General features: G+C 44.1%; 2 protein-coding genes across 2 annotated transcripts; both read left to right on the forward strand.

Annotated features, from left to right (window-relative positions):
* Positions 1-358: 358 nt before the first annotated feature.
* Positions 359-6,253, forward strand: LOC115150543 (protein transport protein Sec61 subunit alpha-like). Its single transcript, XM_029693956.1, has 12 exons — positions 359-515; positions 1,368-1,435; positions 1,550-1,615; positions 1,713-1,791; positions 2,067-2,198; positions 2,309-2,418; positions 2,701-2,854; positions 3,134-3,294; positions 3,468-3,665; positions 4,233-4,424; positions 4,597-4,673; positions 4,845-6,253. The coding sequence occupies exons 1-12, from the start codon at positions 509-511 to the stop codon at positions 5,029-5,031; spliced, it is 1,431 nt and encodes a 476-aa protein (XP_029549816.1). The 5' UTR covers positions 359-508; the 3' UTR covers positions 5,032-6,253.
* Positions 6,254-13,317: 7,064 nt separating this feature from the next.
* uroc1 (urocanate hydratase 1) lies at positions 13,318-24,139 on the forward strand. The gene is made up of 19 exons (XM_029693957.1): positions 13,318-13,597; positions 18,882-19,012; positions 19,241-19,334; positions 19,463-19,522; positions 19,663-19,791; positions 20,165-20,226; positions 20,318-20,384; positions 20,488-20,631; positions 20,789-20,877; positions 21,000-21,062; positions 21,184-21,363; positions 21,617-21,714; positions 21,972-22,044; positions 22,124-22,313; positions 22,433-22,531; positions 22,866-22,965; positions 23,203-23,284; positions 23,573-23,672; positions 23,876-24,139. The coding sequence occupies exons 1-19, from the start codon at positions 13,472-13,474 to the stop codon at positions 24,014-24,016; spliced, it is 2,028 nt and encodes a 675-aa protein (XP_029549817.1). The 5' UTR covers positions 13,318-13,471; the 3' UTR covers positions 24,017-24,139.
* Positions 24,140-26,033: the final 1,894 nt, after the last annotated feature.

Below are 26,033 nucleotides of genomic sequence, written 5' to 3' on the forward strand. Positions count from 1 at the left end.
TCTAGTATATAGAGGCATATTTCCCGTCAGTGAACGCCTACTCTGTGAAATGCGCATGTGCAATAACTACATTAGCCTTTGCACTCCTAAACAGCGCGATTTCTACTTTTGCAAGGGGTAAGGTCTAGAAAACGTAGCCCGCCCTGTTCATAACCGATTTTGGGAACAGTAAACTGCATTAAGATCAAATGTTTAATCGATGAGAAAATGTGCAGAATGTCGGCCAAAATCAACCTCACCCCCTCTTCTCCCACTGCGCGCCAGTAGGCTTCCTCTCGCTACCATATTTGGTAGTGAGTGGAAACGCCAACCGGATGCTTCACATTTATACATCCAGTGAAATATCTGTTTCATTGTTCTATCTTTGCTTGTGTAGTGTTGACGTGTCTCTAAAGCGCTTTCTTTCTCAGCTGTAGAGCGTTTCGCCGGTAGTCAGACCGAAAACTGGAGAGACCTATTGACACATAAGGACCACACACTCAAAGATCGTAACGCTTGAGAAATCATCATGGGCAGTGAGTATCCCCCAGACTAAAGTAGCTGGCTAAAGTAAAGGACGATTTCATATAATCTGGGAACTTTTGATGAATCCGATGCAGTCTATGTCATTTTTCAATGATTGGATCTAAGGCCATTTTCATTGTAGCTAGAGCTAACTGTTAGCTAGCTGGATGACAAATGGTCTTTGTTTCAGGCATATTTTTAACTCCTGTCTTCAACAGCAATGTCTGCAAGAAAATGGCTAGTTTTGTCAGTTGTCAAGAAACGGAAGTTTAAAAGAGCTAGCTAGTTAGCCAGCTAACGCGTTAGTTATCAGTGTCACTTGCTAACTAACGTTAGCTATCTAGTTTGCTAACGTTAGCTGTACAGATGTTAACTACTTTTTATTATGTCCAGTCAGCTAACGTTACATTGATAACTATATCATATCAACCAATGTTACATGGTAACTGATATCTTGGAGCATGATTTCTACTGCATACTAGTTAACATGTAACGTTATCTAGCTAGTATAGCTAATGTTAGCTATATTTTTGATGCAGACCAACACATCCAGATTAGTGATGACGACGCATAGCAAACAGCCGGTGTTTGACACGGGTTTAAATATCTTGTATCATAAGCAGTACATGTTTACTGAAACACATTTGCTGGTATGTTAAATGTTTTAAATTGGATTAACAATTGTGTATAGAAAGATCTGTTTTCATTGTGAATTCGCTTAGTTTATAGGCGAGGATCCAATCCCCTATGCATGTACCGCTATGCCACGTCCCCCTATAAATTGTTAGGTCATTCACTGGTCTTGATTTATGTTTATTATGGCGAGTCTATTGAATAAAATCCCTCCTTTTGTCTGTTTTCAGTCAAATTCCTGGAGGTAATAAAGCCGTTCTGCGCTGTATTACCTGAAATCCAGAAACCTGAAAGAAAGGTACAGTATTTACTTTATGAAGACAAGTATGTTTTACTTTCAACTGTATAAACCTCTGTTGTGCCTGCTGTCATTGTTGCTTCCATGTCTCACTGTAATTGCTGTGTTCAATAGATCCAGTTCAGAGAGAAGGTACTATGGACAGCCATCACTCTCTTCATTTTCCTTGTGTGCTGCCAGGTAAATATCTGCTGTATTGTTCACACACTCTCTTTTCTAGCATTTTAATTGAGTAGAATAAAAACTCACGCCTGAATGTCTGTCACCTATCCTCCAGATTCCCCTTTTTGGCATCATGTCCTCAGACTCTGCAGATCCCTTCTACTGGATGAGAGTCATTCTGGCCTCCAACAGAGGTGGGTTGTCACTTTTGCAATGTAGAAACAACAAGTGAATAAATTAATCTCTCTGTGAATCGATACATCAATCAACGGACATGGCAATGAATGAGTCAATTAGTAACTGAGTGTGTGAATTGATAGTGTTGAGTGAATGATGAATTGATCAATAGGAGTGATACTTTTATCTCTGACTTGAGTGTGTAATTGGTATCTTTTCTGATTGAATGGCTGAACAACTCTATGGCTCTGCTCTCCTGTTAACGTCCCCTGGGTCTCTCCTGTCCATCCAGGTACCCTGATGGAGCTGGGTATCTCTCCCATAGTCACCTCCGGCCTAATCATGCAGCTCCTGGCCGGGGCTAAGATCATTGAGGTGGGAGACACCCCTAAAGACAGGGCCCTCTTTAACGGCGCACAGAAATGTAAGACCACAATCCCCACTTCTTGTTCTTAGTTTGACCTAATTCTGTCAAGTTTAAGCACTACTGTGAATGAGGCCATATCATTTCTAACCCATTGCTATCTCCTACAGTGTTTGGTATGATCATCACCATTGGTCAGGCCATCGTGTATGTGATGACTGGAATGTACGGAGACCCCTCCGATATGGGCGCTGGGATCTGTCTGCTCATCATCATCCAGGTGAGCCCTCCACTCCACCCCTCTGTCATATTCTTATCCCCCCCTCAGATTCAGGCCTTGGTCCAATACTCCTTTCTTGCTACCTTTTCAGAGGTTATCACTATGAATCTGTAAGTGATTGGATAATTTAAAGCGAGGTTCACATCCTAATTTTTAACCAATCCAACCTTCTCCGATTACTTCAATGAATGTATGAAGAAAAGGTCTATTTAAAGGAAGTCAAACAGGCCTCCAGTGTGAGTGGTTTGTCTCGGTCTCTAACTCACCTGTCTCCCCCTCCAGCTGTTTGTGGCAGGTCTAATCGTGCTGCTGCTGGATGAGCTGCTGCAGAAGGGCTATGGTCTGGGCTCTGGTATCTCCCTGTTCATTGCCACCAACATCTGTGAGACAATTGTCTGGAAGGCCTTCAGCCCCACTACTGTCAACACTGGCAGAGGTAAGACACCAGAGCAGACGGCTGTGGAAGAAGGACAGCAGGTCTCACGGGCTAAACTGAGGCATTGAAAATGATGTGCCCTGTCTGGGTGTACATTTAGGACAGACTTACTAATTTCCACTATCAGAGATAATACCTGGTTATATGCAAGTGGTAATTTCACATAAGACCAACTATGGCTCCTATAGATCGACTTGGACTTGAGAAGAACCCCAGGGGTCAAGGTTAGTTTAGGTGGTCTGTAGATGTGAGGCTGATGTTTTAGTCTCTTGTGTTTAGGTACAGAGTTTGAGGGAGCCATCATTGCCCTCTTCCACCTGCTGGCCACGCGAACAGACAAAGTGCGTGCCCTGAGAGAGGCCTTCTACCGCCAGAACCTGCCAAATCTTTTGAACCTCCTCGCCACTGTTTTCGTCTTTGGTGTAGTCATATACTTCCAGGTCAGTAACTGTCTTTCTTCCTTAAAACCTGTTAAAGGAGTTGAACACATTTGTTATTGTCAGAAAACAACACATTGTATAAAAAAATGTTAACTTTTTATTAATGACCATTTAGACGTTATATATTTATGATATGGGTATGTTCTACCCTCTCTTACCATGTCTCTCTACAGGGCTTCAGGGTGGACCTGCCCATCAAGTCTGCCCGTTACCGTGGCCAGTACAACACTTATCCCATCAAGCTCTTCTACACCTCCAACATTCCCATCATCCTCCAGTCTGCCCTCGTGTCCAACCTGTACGTCATCTCTCAGATGCTCTCCACTCGCTTCAGTGGCAACTTCCTGGTTAACCTGCTGGGCACCTGGTCTGTAAGTACACACCATTTTAAACCATTTCCCTGAACTACCATGTCTGAACTCTAAACTCAAGGTTTGTCACATTAACATCCACACAGTACCCTGAACTTAAGTCACTGTTACTAGCCCGCTACCAGCCGGTATTAATCCCTGCACCTTAGAGACTGCTGCTCTATGTACATAGTCATTAAACACTGGTCACTTTAATAATGTTTAAATACTGTTTTACCCACTTCATGTGTGTATACACTATTTTATAGTCAAGACTCATCATATATAACTACCTGTTGTACACACCTTTCTATCTATATACTGTCTATAATATCAATACACACCATCTTATACATTACACTATATATTTATATTCCGGACTCTGACGTTGCTCATTCTAATATTTCTTAATTCCTTATTTTTATTTTGGGGATTTGCATGTATTGTTAGGTATTACTGCACTGTTGGAGCTAATACACCTGTGATAACATCTGCAAAATATGTGTACACGACCAATCAAATCTGATTAGATTTGAACATATCCAGCAACACAGAATGTATAAGCTGACCAGACTTGTGTGTTTGTAGGACACATCGTCAGGCGGTCCAGCTCGAGCCTACCCAGTGGGTGGGCTCTGTTACTACTTCTCTCCCCCGGAGTCGTTTGGCTCGGTCCTAGATGACCCCATCCACGCTGCCATCTACATCTGCTTCATGCTGGGCTCCTGTGCCTTTTTCTCCAAGACCTGGATCGAGGTGTCTGGCTCTTCTGCCAAAGATGTAAGTCCTTCTACCACATGTGCTGTACATTTGTTAGACTATGTAATCATAAATTCATAATTTTGATGTAGGAATCTCCTAAAATGTCTAGGGCATTTGAGGATAGCATGTTTCAGAGGACCTGTACATGTGTTATGTAATGTAATCCATGAGTGTGTGTTTGCTTTCGCAGGTGGCTAAGCAGCTAAAGGAGCAGCAGATGGTGATGAGGGGACACAGAGAGACCTCCATGGTTCATGAACTCAACAGGTAAACTATCTTAGTCAAAACTCTAACCTTAGCCACAACAATCCATGTCTTAATTTAACAGGGTTTAATATTACACTTTTCCAAACATGCTTTCTTCGGGTAATGATTGGTGCGCTACTACTTGAGTTTGCCTTCTGTATCAAGCTGGAATCTTGCCTCTGTGCTTTCCAGGTACATCCCCACAGCGGCGGCCTTTGGTGGTCTCTGTATCGGCGGTCTATCTGTCATGGCGGACTTCCTGGGTGCTATTGGCTCGGGCACCGGTATCCTGCTGGCCGTCACCATCATCTACCAGTACTTTGAGATCTTTGTCAAGGAGCAGAGTGAAGTGGGCAGCATGGGAGCACTGCTCTTCTAGTCAGACACCTGGCTGCAACACCTGTGACGAAGCAACCCTCTTAGTGCACATGGACATGCCCCAGATCAGACCAAGTCCTACCAAACTCTTATTATTCACATTCTTTTATCTCCATTTAGATTTTTTTTTATCTGCACAATGAATCTGTTCTCTCCTGTGTCATTTTCCGGATGCTTTCTGGCATGTCCCCTGACATGGCCTACAGGAGGTTCAGCTCAAACAGAATGGTGTGTGTGTGTGTGTGTGTGTGTGTGTGTGTGTGTGTAGTGAAGTGGTAGGACTGACTACATCCTGACATTCACAACACTCCGATCAACCGCTCTGTACCAGTTTGCCTGAGACTGGTTAGCCTCCTCAGGGTCATCTGAAGTGTTTCATATCTATTAAAATGGTCTGATCCACAAGCGTTTATGAGGGGGTGGAGGTGTTGTCCCTTTTCAGACTGTGACAACGGCTCTGTAGTATACAAGCATGTATACTGCACTGGGATGAGAAGTCCCTCTTACTGGACTGACTTCATACAACCCAACACAGTATACATAGGAATGCTTTGGTTTTCTGCTTAAATTCCATCGCCTCAATTACCTGGAGGATATAGGCGTGAATGTAGAGTGTACCTTCACAACTGGGCTCTTTGGTATGTTCTTTTGAGTGGCCATCAGATTTTGACCTGATGGCCACTCATTTCTCTGATTGAGTAGCAAGGGAAGGTTTGGTCAAGAATCTCAGAATATAACCATGTTTGTCGGCCAGACATGTGACTGTTTAAAGCCGCGCTCCAATAATACTGTAGGATCAGAAAGTGGAGCGTAGGGCTCTTAGAATGTGGTGCAGCTTTGTCAAGTGTTTACTTTTTATGAAAGTGCATTGGAAGAGTTATCAAGTGAACCACTCATAGGTCCTCTCTGTTGAAACTGGGCTGAAGGGAGGTGGTGTACGTTTAGGGAGATGTAATCGTACTTATATGCCACATTCATACCTTTTTGCCCATTTTGTTGGGTGAGGAAAGATTTTTTTTTTTTAATTGTCTGCTTTGAGCATGACTGTATTAAACACTTTCACACCATGAATTTTGGTTTTCTGTATATATATACTATGCATTGAATTCATCTACAGTGTAAAATAATTTTCTTTTTTTTTTTATATGTAAGAATGTTGTTCTGAACAAATGTATTCTGGGCAGAAAAACAATTTTTGTCAATAAAAACTCATTTTGGGGAAAGTTTTAGTTTTTTCTTTGTGTGAAGACTGTAGAGATTTTCTTGTTCTCTGTTGCAAGTTTGAGTTTCTAGCCATTCTGTACCTTTCAGCTCATGTTGTCGGCCTCGCTGGCCTAATGTACATTTTGTCACAAGTCCTATTTAATAAGCACTCGAGGGGAAAAAGGGGCATTCCCTCGTTTTGTCGTAATGTCTGTGCTCACGTGGGTGTGGTCACTGACCGGTTAAGACTTCATATGAAAAATAGTTATCTCATTTAGAAGGCTAACATTACATCTTCTGACAAATAATTGAATCTAATATAAGTCCACAACATCTGGATGTGAATCTGATCACTGGGAAATATACACACTCAGAGATGCAGTTATGTTGTTCTACTGTCCTTAGTTACATCACAAATTAGTAAAGAATTCAACATGATTGTTCTTTAAGTACCCAAGTATCCAACTGTGGATTACAGAAATATTGTTTAATTATTCAACCTTTTGATCTTACCGTACTGCAACGTCTCTCAGGTAACAAAGGGATTTAACTTCCATTTCTGAAAGAGTGGGAGAGAGTTTTCCTGCAGGTATTTATGACCGTCATAAAACTGGTGAGAGAGCGAGAGAAGGGGGGGATCTGGCGCCTATGATCCTCGCCTAAAAGGGCAAGTCATGACAATAGCCATCACTAGCCGGCTTCCAACCGGTTACTCAACCCTGCACCTTAAAGGCTGCTGCCCTATGTACATAGACATGGAATCACTAGTCACTTTAATAATGTTTACATAGTGTTTTACTCATTTCATTTTTACCTTTTTTTTAACTAGGCACGGCAGTTAAGAACAAATTGTTATTTACAATGACGGCCTACCCCGGCCAAACCCAGACGACGCTGGGCCAATTGTGCACCGCCCTATTATGGGACTCCCAATCATGGCTGGATGTGATACAGCCTAGAATAAAACCAGGGACTGTAGTGACACCTCTTGCACTGAGATGCAGTGCCTTAGACTGTTGCGCCACTCAGGAGCCCTAAAATTTCATATGTATATACTGTATTTTAGTCAATGGCACTCCGACATTGCCCGTCCCAATATTTATAAATTTCTTAATTCCATTATTTTACTATTAGATTTGCGTGTATTGTTGTGAATTACAATACAGCAATAACATTGCTAAATATTTATATGTGACCAAATAAAATGTGATTTGATACTCTGGTCGCCATATTGGGATGCAGCTACCCCCTTCTCTATCAGTGTGACAGTTCACTACGAATTACATCAGGAACTAAGAGGGGCAGATAAAAGGGGTCCGTCATGTCCTGCCATCTAAGATTTTTATTACTAAGCCAAGATAGACCACAGCCTGTCGTTTCCAATGGAAGCAAATTAATCATAGTGGAGCAAGCAAGGCGGGCAGACAAGAGCAGGCAGAGCCAAGCACGAGCTAACAAGATGCTTTTGGCTCATTCTAGCATATATTTGCATATTTCCGTTAGGGAACGCCTACTCAATGAAGTGCGCATGTGTACTAATTCAATTCGCCCTTGCACTCCTAAATAACTCAGTTTTTTAAAACTTTGGCAAAGGGTAAAGTCTACAAAACTTAGTCCACTCTGTTAGTAACAGATTCTAGTTTTGGAAACAGAAATGTATTGAGATCAAAAGTTTAATCGATGAGAAAAGGAGCAGAATGTCGGCCAAAATCCATCTTGTTCCATCTTCTTCCACTGCCGGCAACTGGGCTTCCTCTCATCACCATATTTGGTATTGAGTGGAAACGCCAACCAGATGCTTCGTATTTTGGTTTATTGTTCTATCTGTGACAGTACAAGATAGGTAGAAACTGCTTCTCCAATAGACATCCCGATCACCCTTGTAGACGATGTCATGGTGACATTGGCTAGCTGAGCTCATGCGCAGAAACACAGAAATAATATAAAGGTTAGTAGCCTTTATATTATTGATCATGACCTGATTTTGAAAAAACTTGTGTTATGGCTTTTCAACCTCTGTCAAATCGTGGATTTAGAGCTATCTATTTAATAGAACACAGAAGGTTTTCTTTAATGGATGCTTCTCTAATGATAAACATGCCGCATGGCAGCTCTCTTGGCCCTCTACTCATTTTTACCAATGACCTGCCACTGGCATTAAACAAAGCCTGTGCATCTATGTATGCTAATGATTCATCCCTATACGTGTCAGCAACCACAGCTATCACTGCAACCCTAAACAGAGAGTTGTAGTCAGTTTTAGAATGGGTGGCCAGTAATAAACTGGACCTGAACATCTCTAAAACTAAGAACATTGCATTTGGTACAAATAATTTCTTAAGCTCTAGACCTCAGCTGAATCTGGTAATGAATAATGTGGCTGTTGAGCGAGACTAAATTACTTGGTGTCGCCTTGGATTGTAAACTGTCACGGTCAAAACAGGGCAGCAGCTCCTCTTCCTGGGGTCCAAACACACCAAAGCACCCACTTTACATATAAAACAGAAGATAAATCAGTTGAACTATGTTTGCAATGAATGAGCTAAAGATAAAACAGTACATCACATAACATCCCTACACCACCACATATCCACAACACAAAAGGTTCAATACCACCATACAACAATACCCCAATTTGTGCATATTGATTCAATGGTTGTGAAGATGGGCAGAGGTCTGTCCGTCATAAAAAGATGCTCTGCTTTTTTGACACCACACTCCACAAATCAAGTCAAGCAGGGTCTAGTTTTATCTTATCTTGATTATTGCCCAGTCATATGGTCAGGTGCTGCAAAGAAAGACCTAGAAAAATTACAGCTGGCCCAGAACAGAGTGGCTCATCTTTCTCTTCACTGTAATCAGAGGGCTAATATCAATACTATGCATGCCAGTCTCTCTTGGCTAAAAGTAGAGGAGCAACTGACTGCATAACTTCTTGTTTTTATAAGAAACATTCATGTGTTGAAAATTCCAAATAGATTGCATAGTCAATTTACACACTGCACTGACACCCACACTTACCCCACCAGACATGCCACCAGGTGTCTTTTCACAGTCCCCAAATCCAGAACAAACTTTAAAAAACGTAGAGTATTATATTGAGCCATGATTGCATGGAACGTCATCTCAGATTGCTCAAGTGAACAGCAAACCTGGTTTAAAAAAAACTAAACAGATAAAGCAACACCTCACCGCACAACGCCTCTCCCCTATTTGACCTAGGTATTTTGTGTGTATGTACTGATATGTAGGCTATGTAGGGGAGAATATAATATCTATATAATGCTATGTTTTAAATGTATGTAGTTCTGTCCTTGAGCTATTCTTGTCTCTTAATGTTCTGTATTATTTCATGTTTTGTGTGGATCCCAGGAAGAGTAGCTGCTGCGATCACAATAGCTAATGGGGATCCTAATAAAACACAAAATACCAAATGTAACAACACAGTCAAATCAAATCAAATCAAATGTATTTATATAGCCCTTCGTACATCAGCTGATATCTCAAAGTGCTGTACAGAAACCCAGCCTAAAACCCCAAACAGCAAGCAATGCATGTGAAAGAAGCACAGTGGCTAGGAAAAACTCCCTAGGAAAAACTCCCTAGAAAGGCCAAAAACCTAGGAAGAAACCTAGAGAGGAACCAGGCTATGAGGGGTGGCCAGTCCTCTTCTGGCTGTGCCGGGTGGATATTATAACAGAACATGGTCAAGATGTTAAAATGTTCATAAATGACCAGCATGGTCAAATAATAATAATCATAGTAGTTGTCGAGGGTGCAACAAGCACGTCCGGTGAACAGGTCAGGGTTCCATAGCCGCAGGCAGAACAGTTGAAACTGGAGCAGCAGCCCGGCCAGGTGGACTGGGGACAGCAAGGAGTCATCATGCCAGGTAGTCCTGAGGCATGGTCCTAGGGCTCATGTCCTCCGAGAGAAAGAAAGAAAGAGAGAAAGAGAGAATTAGAGAGAGCATATTTAAATTCACACAGGACACCGGATAAGACAAGAGAAATACTCCAGATGTAACAGACTGACCCTAGCCCCCCGACACATAAACTACTGCAGCATAAATACTGGAGGGTGAGACAGGAGGGATCAGAAGACACTGTGGCCCCATCCGATGATACCCCCGGACAGGGCCAAACAGGCAGGATATAACCCCACCCACTTTGCCAAAGCACAGCCCCCACACCACTAGAGGGATGTCTCCAACCACCAACTTACCGTCCTAAGACAAGTCCGAGTATAGCCCACAAAGATCTCCGCCACGGCACAACCCAAGGGGGGGAGGGGGGCGCCAACCCAGACAGGAAGACCACGTCAGTGACTCAACCCACTCAAGTGATACACCCCTCCCATGGACGGCATGGAAGAACACCAGTAAGCCAGTGACTCAGCCCCTGTAATAGGGTTAGAGGCAGAGAATCCCAGTGGAGAGAGGGGAACCGGCAAGGCAGAGACAGCAAGGGCGGTTCGTTGCTCCAACCTTTCCGTTCACCTTCACACTCCTGGGCCAGACTATACTTAATCATAGGACCTACTGAAGAGATAAGTCTTCAGTAAAGACTTAAAGGTTGAGACTGAGTCTGCGTCTCTCACATGGGTAGGCAGACCATTCCATAAAAATGGAGCTCTATAGGAGAAAGCCCTACCTCCAGCCGTTTGCTTAGAAATTCTAGGGACAATTAGGAGGCCTGCGTCTTGTGACCGTAGCGTACGTATAGGTATGTACGGCAGGACCAAATCGGAAAGATAGGTAGGAGCAAGCCCATGTAATGCTTTGTAGGTTAGCAGTAAAACCTTGAAATCAGCCCTTGCCTTAACAGGAAGCCAGTGTAGGGAGGCTAGCACTGGAGTAATATGATCACATTTTTTGGTTCTAGTCAGGATTCTAGCAGTCGTATTTTACACTAACTGAAGTTTGTTTAGTGCTTTATCCGGGTAGCCGGAAAGTAGAGCATTGCAGTAGTCCAGCCTAGAAGTAACAAAAGCATGGATTAATTTTTCTGCATCATTTTTGGACAGAAAGTTTCTGATTTTTGCAATGTTACGTAGATGGAAAAAAGCTGTCCTTGAAACAGTCTTGATATGTTCTTCAAAAGAGAGATCAGGGTCCAGAGTAACGCCGAGGTCCTGTGTGTGGTCAAAGACTTATTAACTTAGTTGTAGTCACGATCTGGTTACCTATAAGTACAAACATCGTTATGTTTTGGGGTTATTACATATTTATTAACTTATTTCCGGATATCTTCTAAACTATCCACAATTTACTATTTCTCAACATCATATGTAGGATCTACTCGGTGCTATCTCTGTAGCTAGCTCAAGCTGACTAATGTTAGCCACACCTCATGCTCTTCACAGACATTGTGCTGTGTTATCTAGTGGGAACCCTTTAGCACGGTAGGCTCTGGTGCCTTCTTGACATGGGCTCAAAATGAAAGAGAAATTCATACCTGCTTCTCTAATTGTCTAGTACCTCGTCTGTTCTTTTAGTTTTGTAAACTTTTCGTCATGTTCTCTGTGAAGTAAGCTTCGGGAGTTTTGTAACTTTTTCCACCTTGGCTTAGTGCTAGAGCACTAGCTGACTGCAATCTGGAATCTATCTATTTTGGATATTTTTTTCAAGATTCCCCTGACTCTCTATCGGCCCGTTGAAGCACCACCTCCCCCTCGCTTTGGTTGCTAACTCAGCCTGCACTGCATGGATGGGCCCCAGCCATCAATCTGTAAGTCTCTGCTCTCTCTTTGTTTATGTTTTAGTTGTGTATCATTAATTGGGTTCTAGCTGGTCTCCAGTAGTTGGGCTCTAGCTTGACAACCATAATCATGGTGTTTGGCTAGGCTGGTTAAGCTAATAGCTAGGTGGCTAAATAGCAAATGTTAGCTTGCTGGCTAGCTTGCTGGCTAAGATAACTGCATAAAGCTAACATTCTTCGATAACTGGTTAGATGGCGTTATGTTTTTCCAAAAACGTTGGTTTATTTTAATGTAGCTGCAGTTGATAGCAACTGGCTGACTCATTCAGTGATAACATAATGTTAGCAGTCTGGTAGGGCTAACATTAGCAAGCTAGTAGGGCTAACGTTAGGAGGCTAGTTGGCTGGCAATCTTGCAAGTTGATTTGTACATTTTCGTGAGAAGACAGATTTTCAGGATGTCTCATGGTCTGACAAACACTGCTGTAGCTCGGCCACCATCCACTGCAGATGCGGAAGGCTGACATATGCTGATGCGGTGGATTGAGACGCAGACCATGCAAAAAACATGATATCTCTAGCTTAAACTGACGGATTTTGATGGGGATTTCTTTATTATGTTACTTAGATTGACTCACGGGTGGACTCTTAAGGATTACAACACAATCTATATTTGAACTCCATTCAACTGGCCTTGAGTTCTGGATCAGCAGTGTGTGGCTGTGAACTGACTACTTCTACAGAAAGGAACCTTGTCAGTTCTGAGCATGTGCATGCTAAATGATGAAGATAGGTGACCACGACATTTCTTGGGGGGTGAAATGAAGGAGAAAATGTTTTTAAGTTGATTGCATCCTGGACATAATTGCTTCCTACCCTTATTAATTCTCAAGCAACCTATTTTTTGTGGTTAATACTTAGTTACTATTATAGGTGGTTCCATTGTATTTTCCTTATTAAGGTGTGTTTGCCTGGGGGTAACATGGGCCTGGCCAAAGGTTCTGAGAAGTGCATGTGGGGGGTGTTTTTCTTTTGTGTAACTGAGTTACATGTTTTAGCTGAGGTCAGAGGTCAGTGCCAGTTTGTGTCCTAAATGGAACCCTATTCCTTAAGTAGTGCACTAGGCCCATAAGGCTGGCTCTAGTCAAAAGTAATGCACTACTTAGGGATAGGGTGCCTTTTGGGATACATACCCAGTGTTTGTCGACTGAAGCGTGTGCCACATCATGTTCACTAGAAAATAAATTATTACCACACACCCTTCTCTGGCTCTGCCCTGCTATTGGTGGGGTGAGGAGGGGAAAGAGGCCAGATAGCCAATGGGAGTGGCGAGCGGAGGGTGACCCTTATCTCAACCTTATACAGGTAGCTGTCCCACAGACTACAGACCCTTTACTCTGATAAACAGTGGTCAGCAGTGAGCTACAGAGCTGCGTGCCCATTTTTCCTGCGTTCCCAGACATTGTGTGTCTCTCTGGGTTTGTCTCTCCTCTGATCCTGCTTAAATCCCCCATAGTGTGACAGGCCACAGTGGACAGGATGTCAAACCTGAAGGAGTTGTGTAGCGGCCTGCCACTGGACCCCATGCCATCCAATCGGGGCCGGGACCCCAGTGTGCCACATGCACCCGTCAGGACGCCCAACCTCACTCCAGAGGAGGAGAGGGTGAGTCCACAGACATATTGTCACATCTCTGAATGCAGAACGTGTCAACGAGCATTGACGTCATACTCAGGGATTTATCTGCAGATTGAGTATTGCAATACTGATAAGTACTTTTGCTTTTAAGGCCTCTCTGTTTATCTATGAGTGAAACCATAATGCTTTTAATGTGGTATGTTAGTAGTAAACCAGACCAAAGATGCATATCTTCACAAGATGATTATACATCTACACTGAGTATACCAAACCCGCCCCCCTTTTGCCCTCAGAACAGCCTCAACTTGTCGGGGCATGGACTCTATAAGGTGTCGAAAGCATTCCACAGGGATGCTGGCCCATTTTGACTCCAATACTTTGCACAGTTGTGTCAAGTTGGGTAGGTCCTTTGGGTGGTGGACCATTCTTGATATAGAAGGGAAACTGTTGAATGTGAAAAACCTAGCAGCATTGCAGTTTTTGACACAAACCAGTGTGTCTGGCACCTACTACCATACCCAGTTCAAAGGCACGTAAATATTTTGTCTTGCCCATTGACCCTCTGAATGGCACACGATCACAATTAAATCAAATCAAATTTTATTGGTCACATACACATGGTTAGCAGATGTTATTGCGAGTGTATCAAAATGCTTATGCTTCTAGATCCGATGGTGCAGCAGTATCTAACAGGTAATATCTAACAATTCCACAACAAAACCTAATATCTAACAAATTCCACAACAAAACCTAATACACACAATCTAATAAAGGAATGGGATGAGGATATATAAATATAAAATATATGGATGAGCAGTGACAGAGCGGCTAAGATGCAATAGATAATAAAGAATAGATAGTGAAGGATACAGTATACAGTATATACATATGAGATGAGTAATGCCAGATATGTAAACATCCTTAAAGTGGCATTATTAAAGTGACTAGTGTTCCATTTATTAAAGTGGCCAGTGATGTCAAGTCTGTAGGTAGGCAGCCGCCTCTCTGTGCTAGTGGTGGCTGTTTAACAATCTGATAGCCTTGAGATAGAAGCTGTTTTTCAATCTCTCTGTCCCAACTTTGATCACCTGTACTGACCTCGCCTTCTGGATGGAAGTGGGGTGAACAGGCAGTGGCTTGAGTGGTTATTGTCCTTGATGATATTTTTTGCCTTCCTGTGACATCGGGGGTTGTAGGTGTCCTGGAGGGCAGGCAGTTTGCCCCCAGTGATCCGTTGTGCAGACCGCACCACCCTCTGGAGAGCCCTACGGTTGTGGACGGTGCAGTTGCTGTACCAGGTGGTGATACAGCCTGACAGGATGCTCTCAATTGGGCACCTGTAAAAGTTAGTGAGGGTTTTTAGTGACAAGCCACATTTTTTCAGTCCCTTGATGTTGATGAGGCGCTGTTGCACCTTCTTTAACACACTGTCTGTGTGCTTGGACCATTTCAGTTTGTCGGTGATATGTACACAGAGTAACTTTCCACCTTCTCCACTGCTGTCCGTCGATGTGGATAGGGGGGTGCTCCCTTTGCTGTTTCCTGAAGTCCACGATCAACTCTGTTGTTTTGTTGACATTGAGTGTGAGGTTATTTTCCTGACACCACACTCCGAGGGCCCTCACCTCCTCCCTGTAGGATGTCTCGTTGTTTACATTTACATTTGTTGTTGGTAATCATGCCTACCACTGTAGTGTCGTCTGCAAACTTGATGATTGAGTTGGAAGTGTGCATGGCCACACAGTCGTGGGTGAACAGGGGGTACAGGAGGGGGCTGAGAACGCACCCTAATGGGGCCCCAGTGTTGAGGATCAGCGGAGTGGAGATTTTGTTTCCTATCCTCACCACCTGGGGGCGGCCCGTCAGGAAGTCCAGGACCCAGTTGCACAGGGCGGGGTCGATACCCAGGGTCTCAAGCTTAATGATGAGTTTGAAGGGTACTATGGTGTTGAATGCTGAGCTGTAGTCAATGAACAGCATTCTTACATAGGTATTCCTCTTTTCCAGATAGGGCCGTGTGCAGTGTGATGGCGATTGCATCGTATGTGGACCTATTGTGGCGGTAAGCAAATTGGAGTGGGTCTAGGGTGACAGGTAGGGTGGAGGTTATATGATCCTTGACTAGTCTCTCAAAGCATTTCATGATGACAGAAGTGAGTGCTATGCAGCAATAGTCACATATTTCAGTTACCTTAGCTTTCTTGGGAACAGGAACAATGGTGGCCATCTTGAAGCATGTGTGGACAGCAGACTGGGATAGGGATTATTGAATATGTCCGTAAACACACCAGCCAGCTGGTCTGCGCATGCTCTTAGGACACGGCTAGGGATGCCGTCTGGGCCGGCAGCCTTGCGAGGGTGAACACATTTAAATGTTTTACTCCGTCGGCCATGGAGAAGGAGAACCCACAGTCTTAGTTAGCGGGCCATGTTGGTGCAAAGAAGTTGTTTAATTTGTCTGGGAGCAAGACGTCAATGTCTGCGATGAGGTTGGTTATCTTTTTGTAATCCGTGATTGTCTGTAGACCCTGCCACATACGTCTCGTGTTTGAGCTGTTGAATTGTGACTCCACTTTGTCTTTATACTGACGCTTTGCTTGTTTGATTGCCTTACGGAGGGAATAACTACACTGTTTGTATTCTCCCATGTTTCCGGTTGCCTTGGCATGATTAAATGTGGTGGAACGTGCTTTCAGTTTTGCGCGAATGCTGCCATCAATCCACGGTTTCTGGTTAGGGAAGGTTTTAATAGTCACAGTGGGTATAACATCTTCTATACATTTCCTTATAAACTCGCCCACCGAGTCAGCGTATACGTCAATGTTATTGTCTTAGGCTACCTGTAACATATCCCAGTCCACGTGATCGAAGCAATCTTGAAGCGTGGATTCTGATTGGTCAGACCAGTGTTGGATAGATCTAAGCACGGGCGCTTCCTGTTTTAGTTTATGCCTATAGGAGGGGAGCAACAAGATGGAGTCATGGTCAGATTTGCCAAAAGGAGGGCGGGAGAGGGCCTTGTATGCATCGCGGAAGTTAGAGTAGCAGTGGTCAAGTGTGTTACTCGCTCGTGTACTGCAATCGATATGCTGATAAAATATGGTCAGCCTTGATCTCAGATTAGCTTTGTTAAAATCCCCAGCTACAATAAATGCAGCCTCAGGATATATGGTTTCCAGTTTGCCTAAAGTCCAGTGAAGTTCCTTGATGGCCGTCTTGGTATCCACTTGCGGGGGGATATACACGGCTGTGACGATAACCGAGGAGAGTTCCCTTGGGAGATAATATGGTCAGCCTTGATCTCAGATTAGCTTTGTTAAAATCCCCAGCTACAATAAATGCAGCCTCAGGATATATGGTTTCCAGTTTGCCTAAAGTCCAGTGAAGTTCCTTGATGGCCGTCTTGGTATCCACTTGCGGTTGGATATACACGGCTGTGACGATAACCGAGGAGAGTTCCCTTGGGAGATAATACGGTCGGCATTTGATTGTGAGGAATTATAGGTCAGGTGAACAAAAGGACTTGAGTGCTTGTATGTAGTAACGATTATATCATGAAACACTCCCGCCCTTCTTCTTACCAGAGAGATGATTGTTCCTGTCGGCGCAATGCACTGAAAATCCCGTTGGTTGTACGGACTCCGACAGCATGTTCCCAGTTAGCCATGTCTCCGTGAAACAGAGTATGTTACAATCCCGGATATCTCTTTGGAAAGCAACTCTTGCCCTAACTGGATGTTAGAGAGTAATTGGTGGGCGGTGTGTTGGTGTGCGCACATCCGAAGATTCACTAGAAGACCGCTCCAGCACCCTCTCCTCCGATGGCATTGTTTTGGGTCAGCCTCTGGAATCAGTTCAAATGCCCTAGGAGGTGCAGACAAAGGTTCTGTATTGGGAAAGTCGTATTCCTGGTTGTAGTTGTCAGAACTCTCTACGAGAGGGGGGTGTAGAAGTCAGGCGCAGGAGAGGAGTAAATACGGAGAAAGCGTATTTATTACAGTTCATCAAAACTCTACAGGCACAGACAAAAATGCAGTCCACAAAAATCCTCTAGAACAAAGTCTCGGAAAAAACACCTGATAGGAAAAATGAACAACAATAAACGCCACCCAAAACCACAGACAGGGAAAACGCAAACAAACCCACACGAAACAAAGTGGGTAGAGCGAGAATAAATACCCAAACTAAACAACCTAAACAAGACACAGGTGAACAATCAAAACAGACATGACCAAACGAAAAAGAAAAAAGGATCAGTGGCAGCTAGTAGACCGGCGACGACGACCGCCGAGCGCCGCCCGAACAGGGAGAGGAGCCACCTTCGGTGGAAGTCGTGACAGTAGTGGTATTTGTGCTGGTAAGTTGACATCTCTCTGATATACAATAGTTCTTCCCAGCTGTATGTAATAACAGTTCATGTTTTCTGGGCTAACAATGTAACAAATAATACATACAAAAACAAAATACTGCACAGTTTCCTAAGGACTTGAAGCGAAGCTGCCATCTCTATCGGCGCCATCTTACAATCCATGTCTCAATTGTCTCAAGGCTTAAACATCTTTATCTTCTTTAACCTTTCTCCTCCCCTTCATCTACACTGATTGAAGTGGATTTATTAACAAGTGACATCAATAAGGGATCATAGCTTTCACATGGATTCACCTGGTCAGTCTATGTCATGGAAAGAGCAGGTGTTCTTAATGTTTTGTATACTCAGTGTATATCCCCACATCTTTGTTGTAGTTTGCTTTTTGTCGCTATAAAAAGGCATCCGCTTGTCTTACCTGATCCAGACAGAGGTAGAGTGATTGTGAATGTAATAAAGATAGGAATTGGCAGTTAATGTGTCAAATCATACCCACTGTTTTATTACTTGTTGAGAGTGAATCTTTAAAGCTGAAGGGGTTGAGATTCAAGCTTGTGGAATGTTGTATCCACATGCTGTTGGAGAAACTTGAGGACACAGTAACCAACAATGCACAGTGCATGTGAATTATTTTATTCAATCTATTGGGATCAATAAAGCACGGTTCACATACTCAGCACAGTGGAATGTTTTGACTTAAGGGTAGGAGACAGTGTTGATTCATCCCCTCAGAACCTTCTATCAGCTTCGCTAATGTTTGCCAGGACTGGGAGCAAAGGGCACTGTCAATGATTAAGAGAGATAAGAGTGAGTGCTTTCATGGATAGAGAGGGGGAGTGAAACACAAAGGACCAGAAAGTTAGGGGGAAAAAGGATGCAAAAGAAGAAGAGGGCCACCCCCTTCTGAACCCCTATTTCACCCCCTCATCAACTCCCCCTCTCTAGCTGGCCCTGAGGAATGTCCTGCGCTACTTTCCCCCCTCCCACCACAACATCCTGGCTGCTGAATTTGCCCAGGAACTCAGGCAGTATGGACACATCTACATGTACCGCTTCTGCCCCCTCATACATATGAGGTGCGTACAGTATAATCACCTAACACCACCTCTCATCTCCCCATCTGTAGTATTCCTCTTTATCTGTTGATGCCATGATATGGTCTACCACACCCTGATCAGTCCTTGTGTGTGTGTGTGTGTGTGTGTGTGTGTGTGTGTGTGTGTGTGTGTGTGTGTGTGTGTGTGTGTGTGTGTGTGTGTGTGTGTGTGTGTGTGTGTACTGCACGGGCATGCGTGTGTCCTCAGGGCCTACCCTATAGATCAGTACCCCTGTCGTACACGCCAAGCTGCCTCCATCATGCTCATGATCATGAACAACCTGGACCATGCAGTTGCCCAGGTAACCACCACTCTCACATACTGTACACAACAGCTCACTTTATTTTATTTAACTAAAACAATGTATTAATCCACCTAAGTCACGCTATCTATATCTGCTTTATCATCTTCCCATGCTCTGCTCTCCAGTTTCCCCAGGAGCTGGTTACCTATGGGGGAAATGGACAGGTGTTCAGTAACTGGGCCCAGGTAAGCACAGAACATGCAATTATGATGGCATTATGTAGATATCTGTGTATGGTAATGTGTGTGTAATTTTATTTGTACCGTGTGGAGACAGAATTGGAATGAATCGCTCTATATCTTTGTGTATGTGTGTTTGTGTGTAGTTCCGCCTGGTGATGTACTACCTGAGTGAGATGACAGAGGAGCAGACTCTGGTCATGTACAGTGGTCATCCAGCGGGGCTGTTCCCCAGCCTGCCCTCCTCCCCCCGTGCTATCATTACCAACGGCATGGTAACCACACATCCCTCCCTCCGCCTCTCCTCACTATACTCTTGGAAAAAAGGGTTCCAAAAGGGTTCTTCAGCTGTCCCCATAGTAGAACCCTTTTTGGTTCCAGGTAAAACCCTCTGTGGAAAGGATTCTACATAGAACCACAAAGGGTTCTACCTGGAACCAAAATGGTTATATCTAGAACCAAAAATAGTTATTCAAAGGGTTCTCTTATGGGGACAGCCGAAGAACCCTTTTAGATTCTAGATAGCACCTTTTTTTCTAAGCATTTCAGTTAGATACTGATTTGGCGTTACCATTTAGGTTTTCCCAGTTTGATCTCCCTCCTTCCCTCTGCCATCATCCTCCCATCCTCTCTCTCGCTCCCTCTCAGGTCATTCCAAACTACTCCTCCAGAGAGCAGTATGAGAAGATGTTTGCTTTGGGTGTATCAATGTAAGTAACAGATATAACCCAGTTAGTTTTTTTTACCCATTCATAGTTTTTTTTAACCCCCCAAAGATGTGTTTTTTGTTTGTTTTCCTAGGTATGGTCAGATGACTGCTGGTAGCTACTGCTACATTGGGCCTCAGGGGATTGTCCATGGCACCATGGTAAGTCCTCACAGTCAACAGTAGAGGGCACTATCCCCTTTGAAACTCACATTGACGTTGTCTTTCCTCTCCTTCCCGTCTCTCTCTCTCCCTCCTTCTTTAGCTGACAGTGTTGAATGCAGGGCGGAGGTATCTGGGGTCTGATGACCTGAGGGGCCGGGTGTTGGTGACATCGGGGCTGGGGGGCATGAGCGGGGCACAGGCCAAGGCTGCTGTCATCGCTGGCTGTGTGGGGGTCATTGCCGAGGTCAGTGTGTTTACTTTGTTATTGGCCAATAACACCCTCCCTGCTGTTAATCTACCTATGTGATGGTAGCGATGTCTGTTTCGTTTTTGTGTGATGGAGAGCTTTGGGGTGTGTTTTAAAGTGATATGTGATTGTGTTTTGCATGGATCCTGTTTAGGTAGATGAGGTGCCCCTGAGGAAGAGACATGAGCAAGGCTGGTTAATGGAGGTCACCAGTGACATAGAACACTGCATCCAACGCATTAGGTAATAGCAGATAAAGACACACACACACACACACATATACGGGGCACACGTCATGACTTTAGCACCTGTGTGTTTACGTTATGTGATTTATCAGATCGTCCCTCTGATTTTGTATTCTACAGAGAAGCCAAGAGATCCAAGACTCCCCTCAGCTTGGGTTACCATGGCAACATTGTGGACTTATGGTAAGTATGGGATGTCAACCAAGGGCTGGACTTAAGTAATACCATGTCTATATGGGGCATCTACACCTCAGTCACTATTAGTGTAAATACCTTTGGGATCCCTTGTTTCCTTCTCTGCCAGGGAGCGTCTGTTGACGGAGTATGAGAGGACAGGAGAGCTGCTGGTGGACCTGGGCTCAGACCAGACCTCCCTCCACAACCCCTTCAGTGGAGGGTACTACCCAGCTCAGCTCAGCCTCCACCAGGCCAACCAGCTCATGGCCACAGACCCAGCACGCTTCAAAACCATGGTCCATGAGAGGTTAGACTTTGATGCTGTACCTTTTTTGAAGGCAGTTGGTCTAATTCAGGGGTCTCCTCCAACTCTGGTCCTGCAGAGCTACTGGGTGTGCCAACTATAGTTCCATCCCAGTCACAACTCACACAACTGATTCAGCAAATCAACTATTCATCAAGAATGACCATGATTGAGTTGGAGACCCCTGATCTGTTTGTGGTTAAGGTTGAGGGGGTTGTTCTCTAACATGTGGTGGTCTTCCCGTCCTCTCCCCCAGCCTTTGTAGACAGGTAGCTGCCATCAACAAGCTGTCTGAGGCAGGGATGTTCTTCTGGGACTATGGCAACGCCTTCCTCCTGGAGGCCCAGAGAGCAGGTGAGTCCTACAGTTAAACCACCACCACCATACTGATTCACTGACACAGGGTCGGATATTATATCACCCCCCTAATGGTTAATATTAGCATTGGGAGTAAGGTAATGTGATACAAGATCTGTGGTTAATGCTAAGGGGTAACTTTAAGGTCCCGATACACATGCTGAAGAATAGACTGAACACAGCATGTCTAGTGACGTCCACAGTCCTCTTCAGTTTGATAACATCTAGGTTTGTGTTCATCTCTCTTTATTCAGGAGCGGAGGTAGAGAAGGAGGGAGGCGGAGCGACAGAGTTCCGCTACCCATCCTACGTCCAACACATCATGGGGTGAGTGACAGGGTGAGTTTTCTGGTCAGGTCACATGATCAGGTCAAACTCTTGGCCCTAACCCTTGACCACTCTGCAGTGACATCTTCTCCCTGGGCTTCGGACCATTCCGCTGGGTCTGCACCTCCGGTGACCCCCGTGACCTGACACTGACTGATGACATCGCCGCCACTGTCCTGGAGGAGATCAGCGCCAATGTGACTGAGCGTGTGCGACAGCAGTACAACGACAACATCCGCTGGATCCGTGAGGCCGGAAAACACAGCCTGGTATTAATTAATAGGACACATATAAGACACGATGTTAATCATTAACATCCTGATACTAGATAAATAAGAAATGTATTATACAACCGCCAATGCCATTTCTGAATGTTCTCTGTGTGTAGGTGGTGGGCTCCCAAGCCAGAATCCTCTACTCAGACCAGAAAGGCCGTGTGTGTATTGCCTTGGCCATCAATCAAGCTATTGCTGATAGGAGAGTTTCGGTAAGTCTTACTTATCCATCTCTATGTTATGGTTGTTTATATGTTCATATAAAGTTATATGTTTTGGTTGGTGTCCAGTCAGTGGGTAGGTAAATCTATGGTGATAGAGTGTGCGTGTGTGTGTGTGTGTGTGTGTGTGTGTGTGTGTGTGTGTGTGTGTGTGTGTGTGTGTGTGTGTGTGTGTGTGTGTGTGTGTGTGTGTGTGTGTCTGAAAGAGACAGTGGGAGAGTGTGTGCTCACCACTTAGCCTACCTTCTCCTCCAGGTCCGGAGACCAGCAGTGAGCTAGCAGTAGGCAAACAGACACAGTGACACTGTGTGTGTTTTCTGTCCAGGCTCCTGTGGTCATCAGTAGAGACCACCATGACGTCAGTGGAACAGACAGTCCCTTCAGAGAGACCTCCAATGTGTACGACGGCTCTGCCTTCTGTGCAGGTACACTAGAGTACACTCATCATTTAGACAGATATCATTTTGTCATGATCATCAATATATTAGTCAGTGTGTTAGTCTAGATGGCTAGAAATCATCCACTTTGACTGAACCCGGGTAAGTGTGACTGTGTGCCTGTGTGCTTGTGTGACTGTGTGACTGTGTGACTGTGTGACTGTGCCTGTGTGACTGTGTGACTCTGTGACTGTGTGACTGTGTGCCTGTCTTGCCCCCTGTCAGACATGGCGGTCCAGAACTTTGTAGGCGATGCATTCAGAGGAGCCACCTGGGTGTCCCTGCACAACGGTGGAGGGGTCGGCTGGTAAGATCTGAGTTTCTCCTTTCAAACTGGGGATAGGAAGGAAGAAAGAAGGATAGGATAGCACACAAAAATCTATGAGACCAAAACCTATAAGACAATTACTAACTAGGAAACATTGTGCCTGTGACAACCAAAATGTTGGGGTCTTTCTCATGGATGGACAATCTTTCAACGTTTTTGTTTCTCTCTGAAGGTCAAATACAGTTACCTAATCACAGTTTAGAGCCCCAGTCATGTCCCCTCCTCCCCTCAGTCAGACTGCGTTGTCTGTCTCCTGTCTCTCTCCAGGGGTGAGGTGATGAACGGAGGGTTTGGTCTGCTCCTGGACGGGACGGAGGAGGCAGCGAAGAGAGCCAGTCTGATGCTCAACTGGGACGTCTCTAACGGGGTGAGAGAGGGGTGATGATGGGGACTGAAGGGGGAGGCTGTCTTGGATATCTATTCATAATTACTGTTCTTAGAATTATTATGACAGAATAGGTTGAAAGGCTGCATGTAATATAAATCCCATTGTGTCACAGATCCTATTAATAAAGGATTCATGTTTTATACTCGAGTGACATAAAACTCCCTGGCACCTTATCCCTGCAGGTGGCTCGTCGGTGCTGGTCGGGGAACTCCAACGCCTATGAGACCATCCAGCGTACCATGGAGGAGCAGAGGCAGCTTCGAGTCACTATGCCCTACCCTGTGCAGGACGAAGATGTGTTAGACAGGGCCCTGCAGGGCTAGATCAGCACACTGCTCACAACACAGCTAGCTAGATACAAGGAGTAGCGTGATCAAGGACGCACACAGAATATTCATTGTGTCAATCCACACCACCATTCACAATACCAGATTGTCCTGAATTAAGAGCAGAACCAAGATGATCACTTGATCATGTATGTCATACAGTTGAAGTCGGAAGTTTACATACACTTAGGTTGGAGTCCTTAAAACTTGTTTTTCAACCACTCCACAAATTTCTTTTTAACAAACTATAGTTTTGGCAAGTCGGTTAGGACATCTACTTTGTGCATGACACAAGTAACTTTTCAACAATTGTTTACAGACAGAATATTTCACTTATAATTCACTGTATCACAATACCAGTGGGTCAGAAGTTTACATACACTAAGTTGACTGTTCCTTTAAACAGCTTGGAAAATTCCAGAAAATGATGTCATGGCTTTAGAAGCTTCTGATAGGCTAATTGACATAATTTGAGTCAATTGGCAGTGTACCTGTGGATGTATTTCAAGGCCTACCTTCAAACTCAGTGCCTCTTTGCTTGACATCATGGGAAAATCAAAAGAAATCAGCCAAGACCTCAGAAAAGAAATTGTAAACCTCCACAAGTCTGGTTCATACTTGGGAGCATTTTCCAAATGCCTGAAGGTACCACGTTAATCTGTACAAACAATAGTACGCGAGTATAAACACCATGGGACCACGCAGCCATCATACCGCTCAGGAAGGAGACACGTTCTGTCTCCTAGAGATTAACGTACTTTGGTGCAAAAAGTGCAAATCAATCCCAGAACAACAGCAAAGGACCTTGTGAAGATGCTGGAGGAAACAGGTACAAAAGTATCTATATCCACAGTAAAACGAGTCCTATATCGACATAACTTGAAGGCCACTCAGCGAGGAAGAAGCCACTGCTCCAAAACCGCCATAAAAAAAAGCCAGACAACGGTTTGCAACTGCACATGGGGACAAAGATTGTACATTTTGGAGAAATGTCCTCTGGTCTGATGAAACAAAAATAGAACTGTTTGGCCATAATGACCATTGTTATGTTTGGAGGAAAAAGGGAGAGGCTTGCAAGCCGTAGATGAGCATCCCAACCAAGAAGCACGGGGGTGGCAGCATCATGTTGTGGGGGTGCTTTGCTGCAGGAGGGACTGGTGAACTTCACAAATTAGATGGCATTATGAGGGAGGACAATTATGTGGATATATTGAAGCAGCATCTCAAGACATCAGTCAGGAAGTTAAAGCTTGGTCGCAAATGGGTCTTCCAAATGGACAATGACCCCAAGCATACTTCCAAAGTTGTGGCAAAATGGCTTAAGGACAACAAAGTCAAGGTATTGGAGTGGCCATCACAAAGCCCTGACCTCAATCCTATAGAAAATTTGTGGGCAGACCTGAAAAAGCGTGTGTGAGCAAGGAGGCCTACAAACCTGACTCAGTTACACCAGCTCTGTCAGGAGGAGTGGGCCAAAATTCACCCAACTTATTGTGAGAAGCTTGTGGAAGGCTACCCGAAACGTTTGACCCAAGTTAAACAATTTAAAGGCAATGCTACCAAATACTAATTTAGTGTATGTAAACTTCTGACCCACTGGGAATGTGATAAAAGAAATGAAAGCTGAAATATATCATTCTCTCTAATATTATTCTGACATTTCACATTCTTAAAATAAAGTGGTGATTCTAACTGACATAAAACAGGGAATTTTTACATGGATTAAATGTCAGGAATTATGAAAAACTGAGTTTAAATGTATATGGCTAAGGTGTATATGAACTTCCGACTTCAACTGTATATATACAAGTCTTTTGCCAATCATCAATCGAAAACAATGAGTTAACATGGTGTTATTTGATGTACAGTGCATATGGAAAGTAATTCAGACCCCTTGACTTTTTCCACATTTTGTTACATTACAGCTTTATTCTAAAATGGACTAAATTGCTTTGTTTTTCTCATCAATCTACACACAATACCCCATAATGGCAAAGCAAACAATTTTTTTGAA

This window comes from Salmo trutta, chromosome 16 (assembly GCF_901001165.1).
Source record: "Salmo trutta chromosome 16, fSalTru1.1, whole genome shotgun sequence".
In the NCBI taxonomy this organism is placed as follows: Eukaryota; Metazoa; Chordata; class Actinopteri; order Salmoniformes; family Salmonidae; genus Salmo; species Salmo trutta.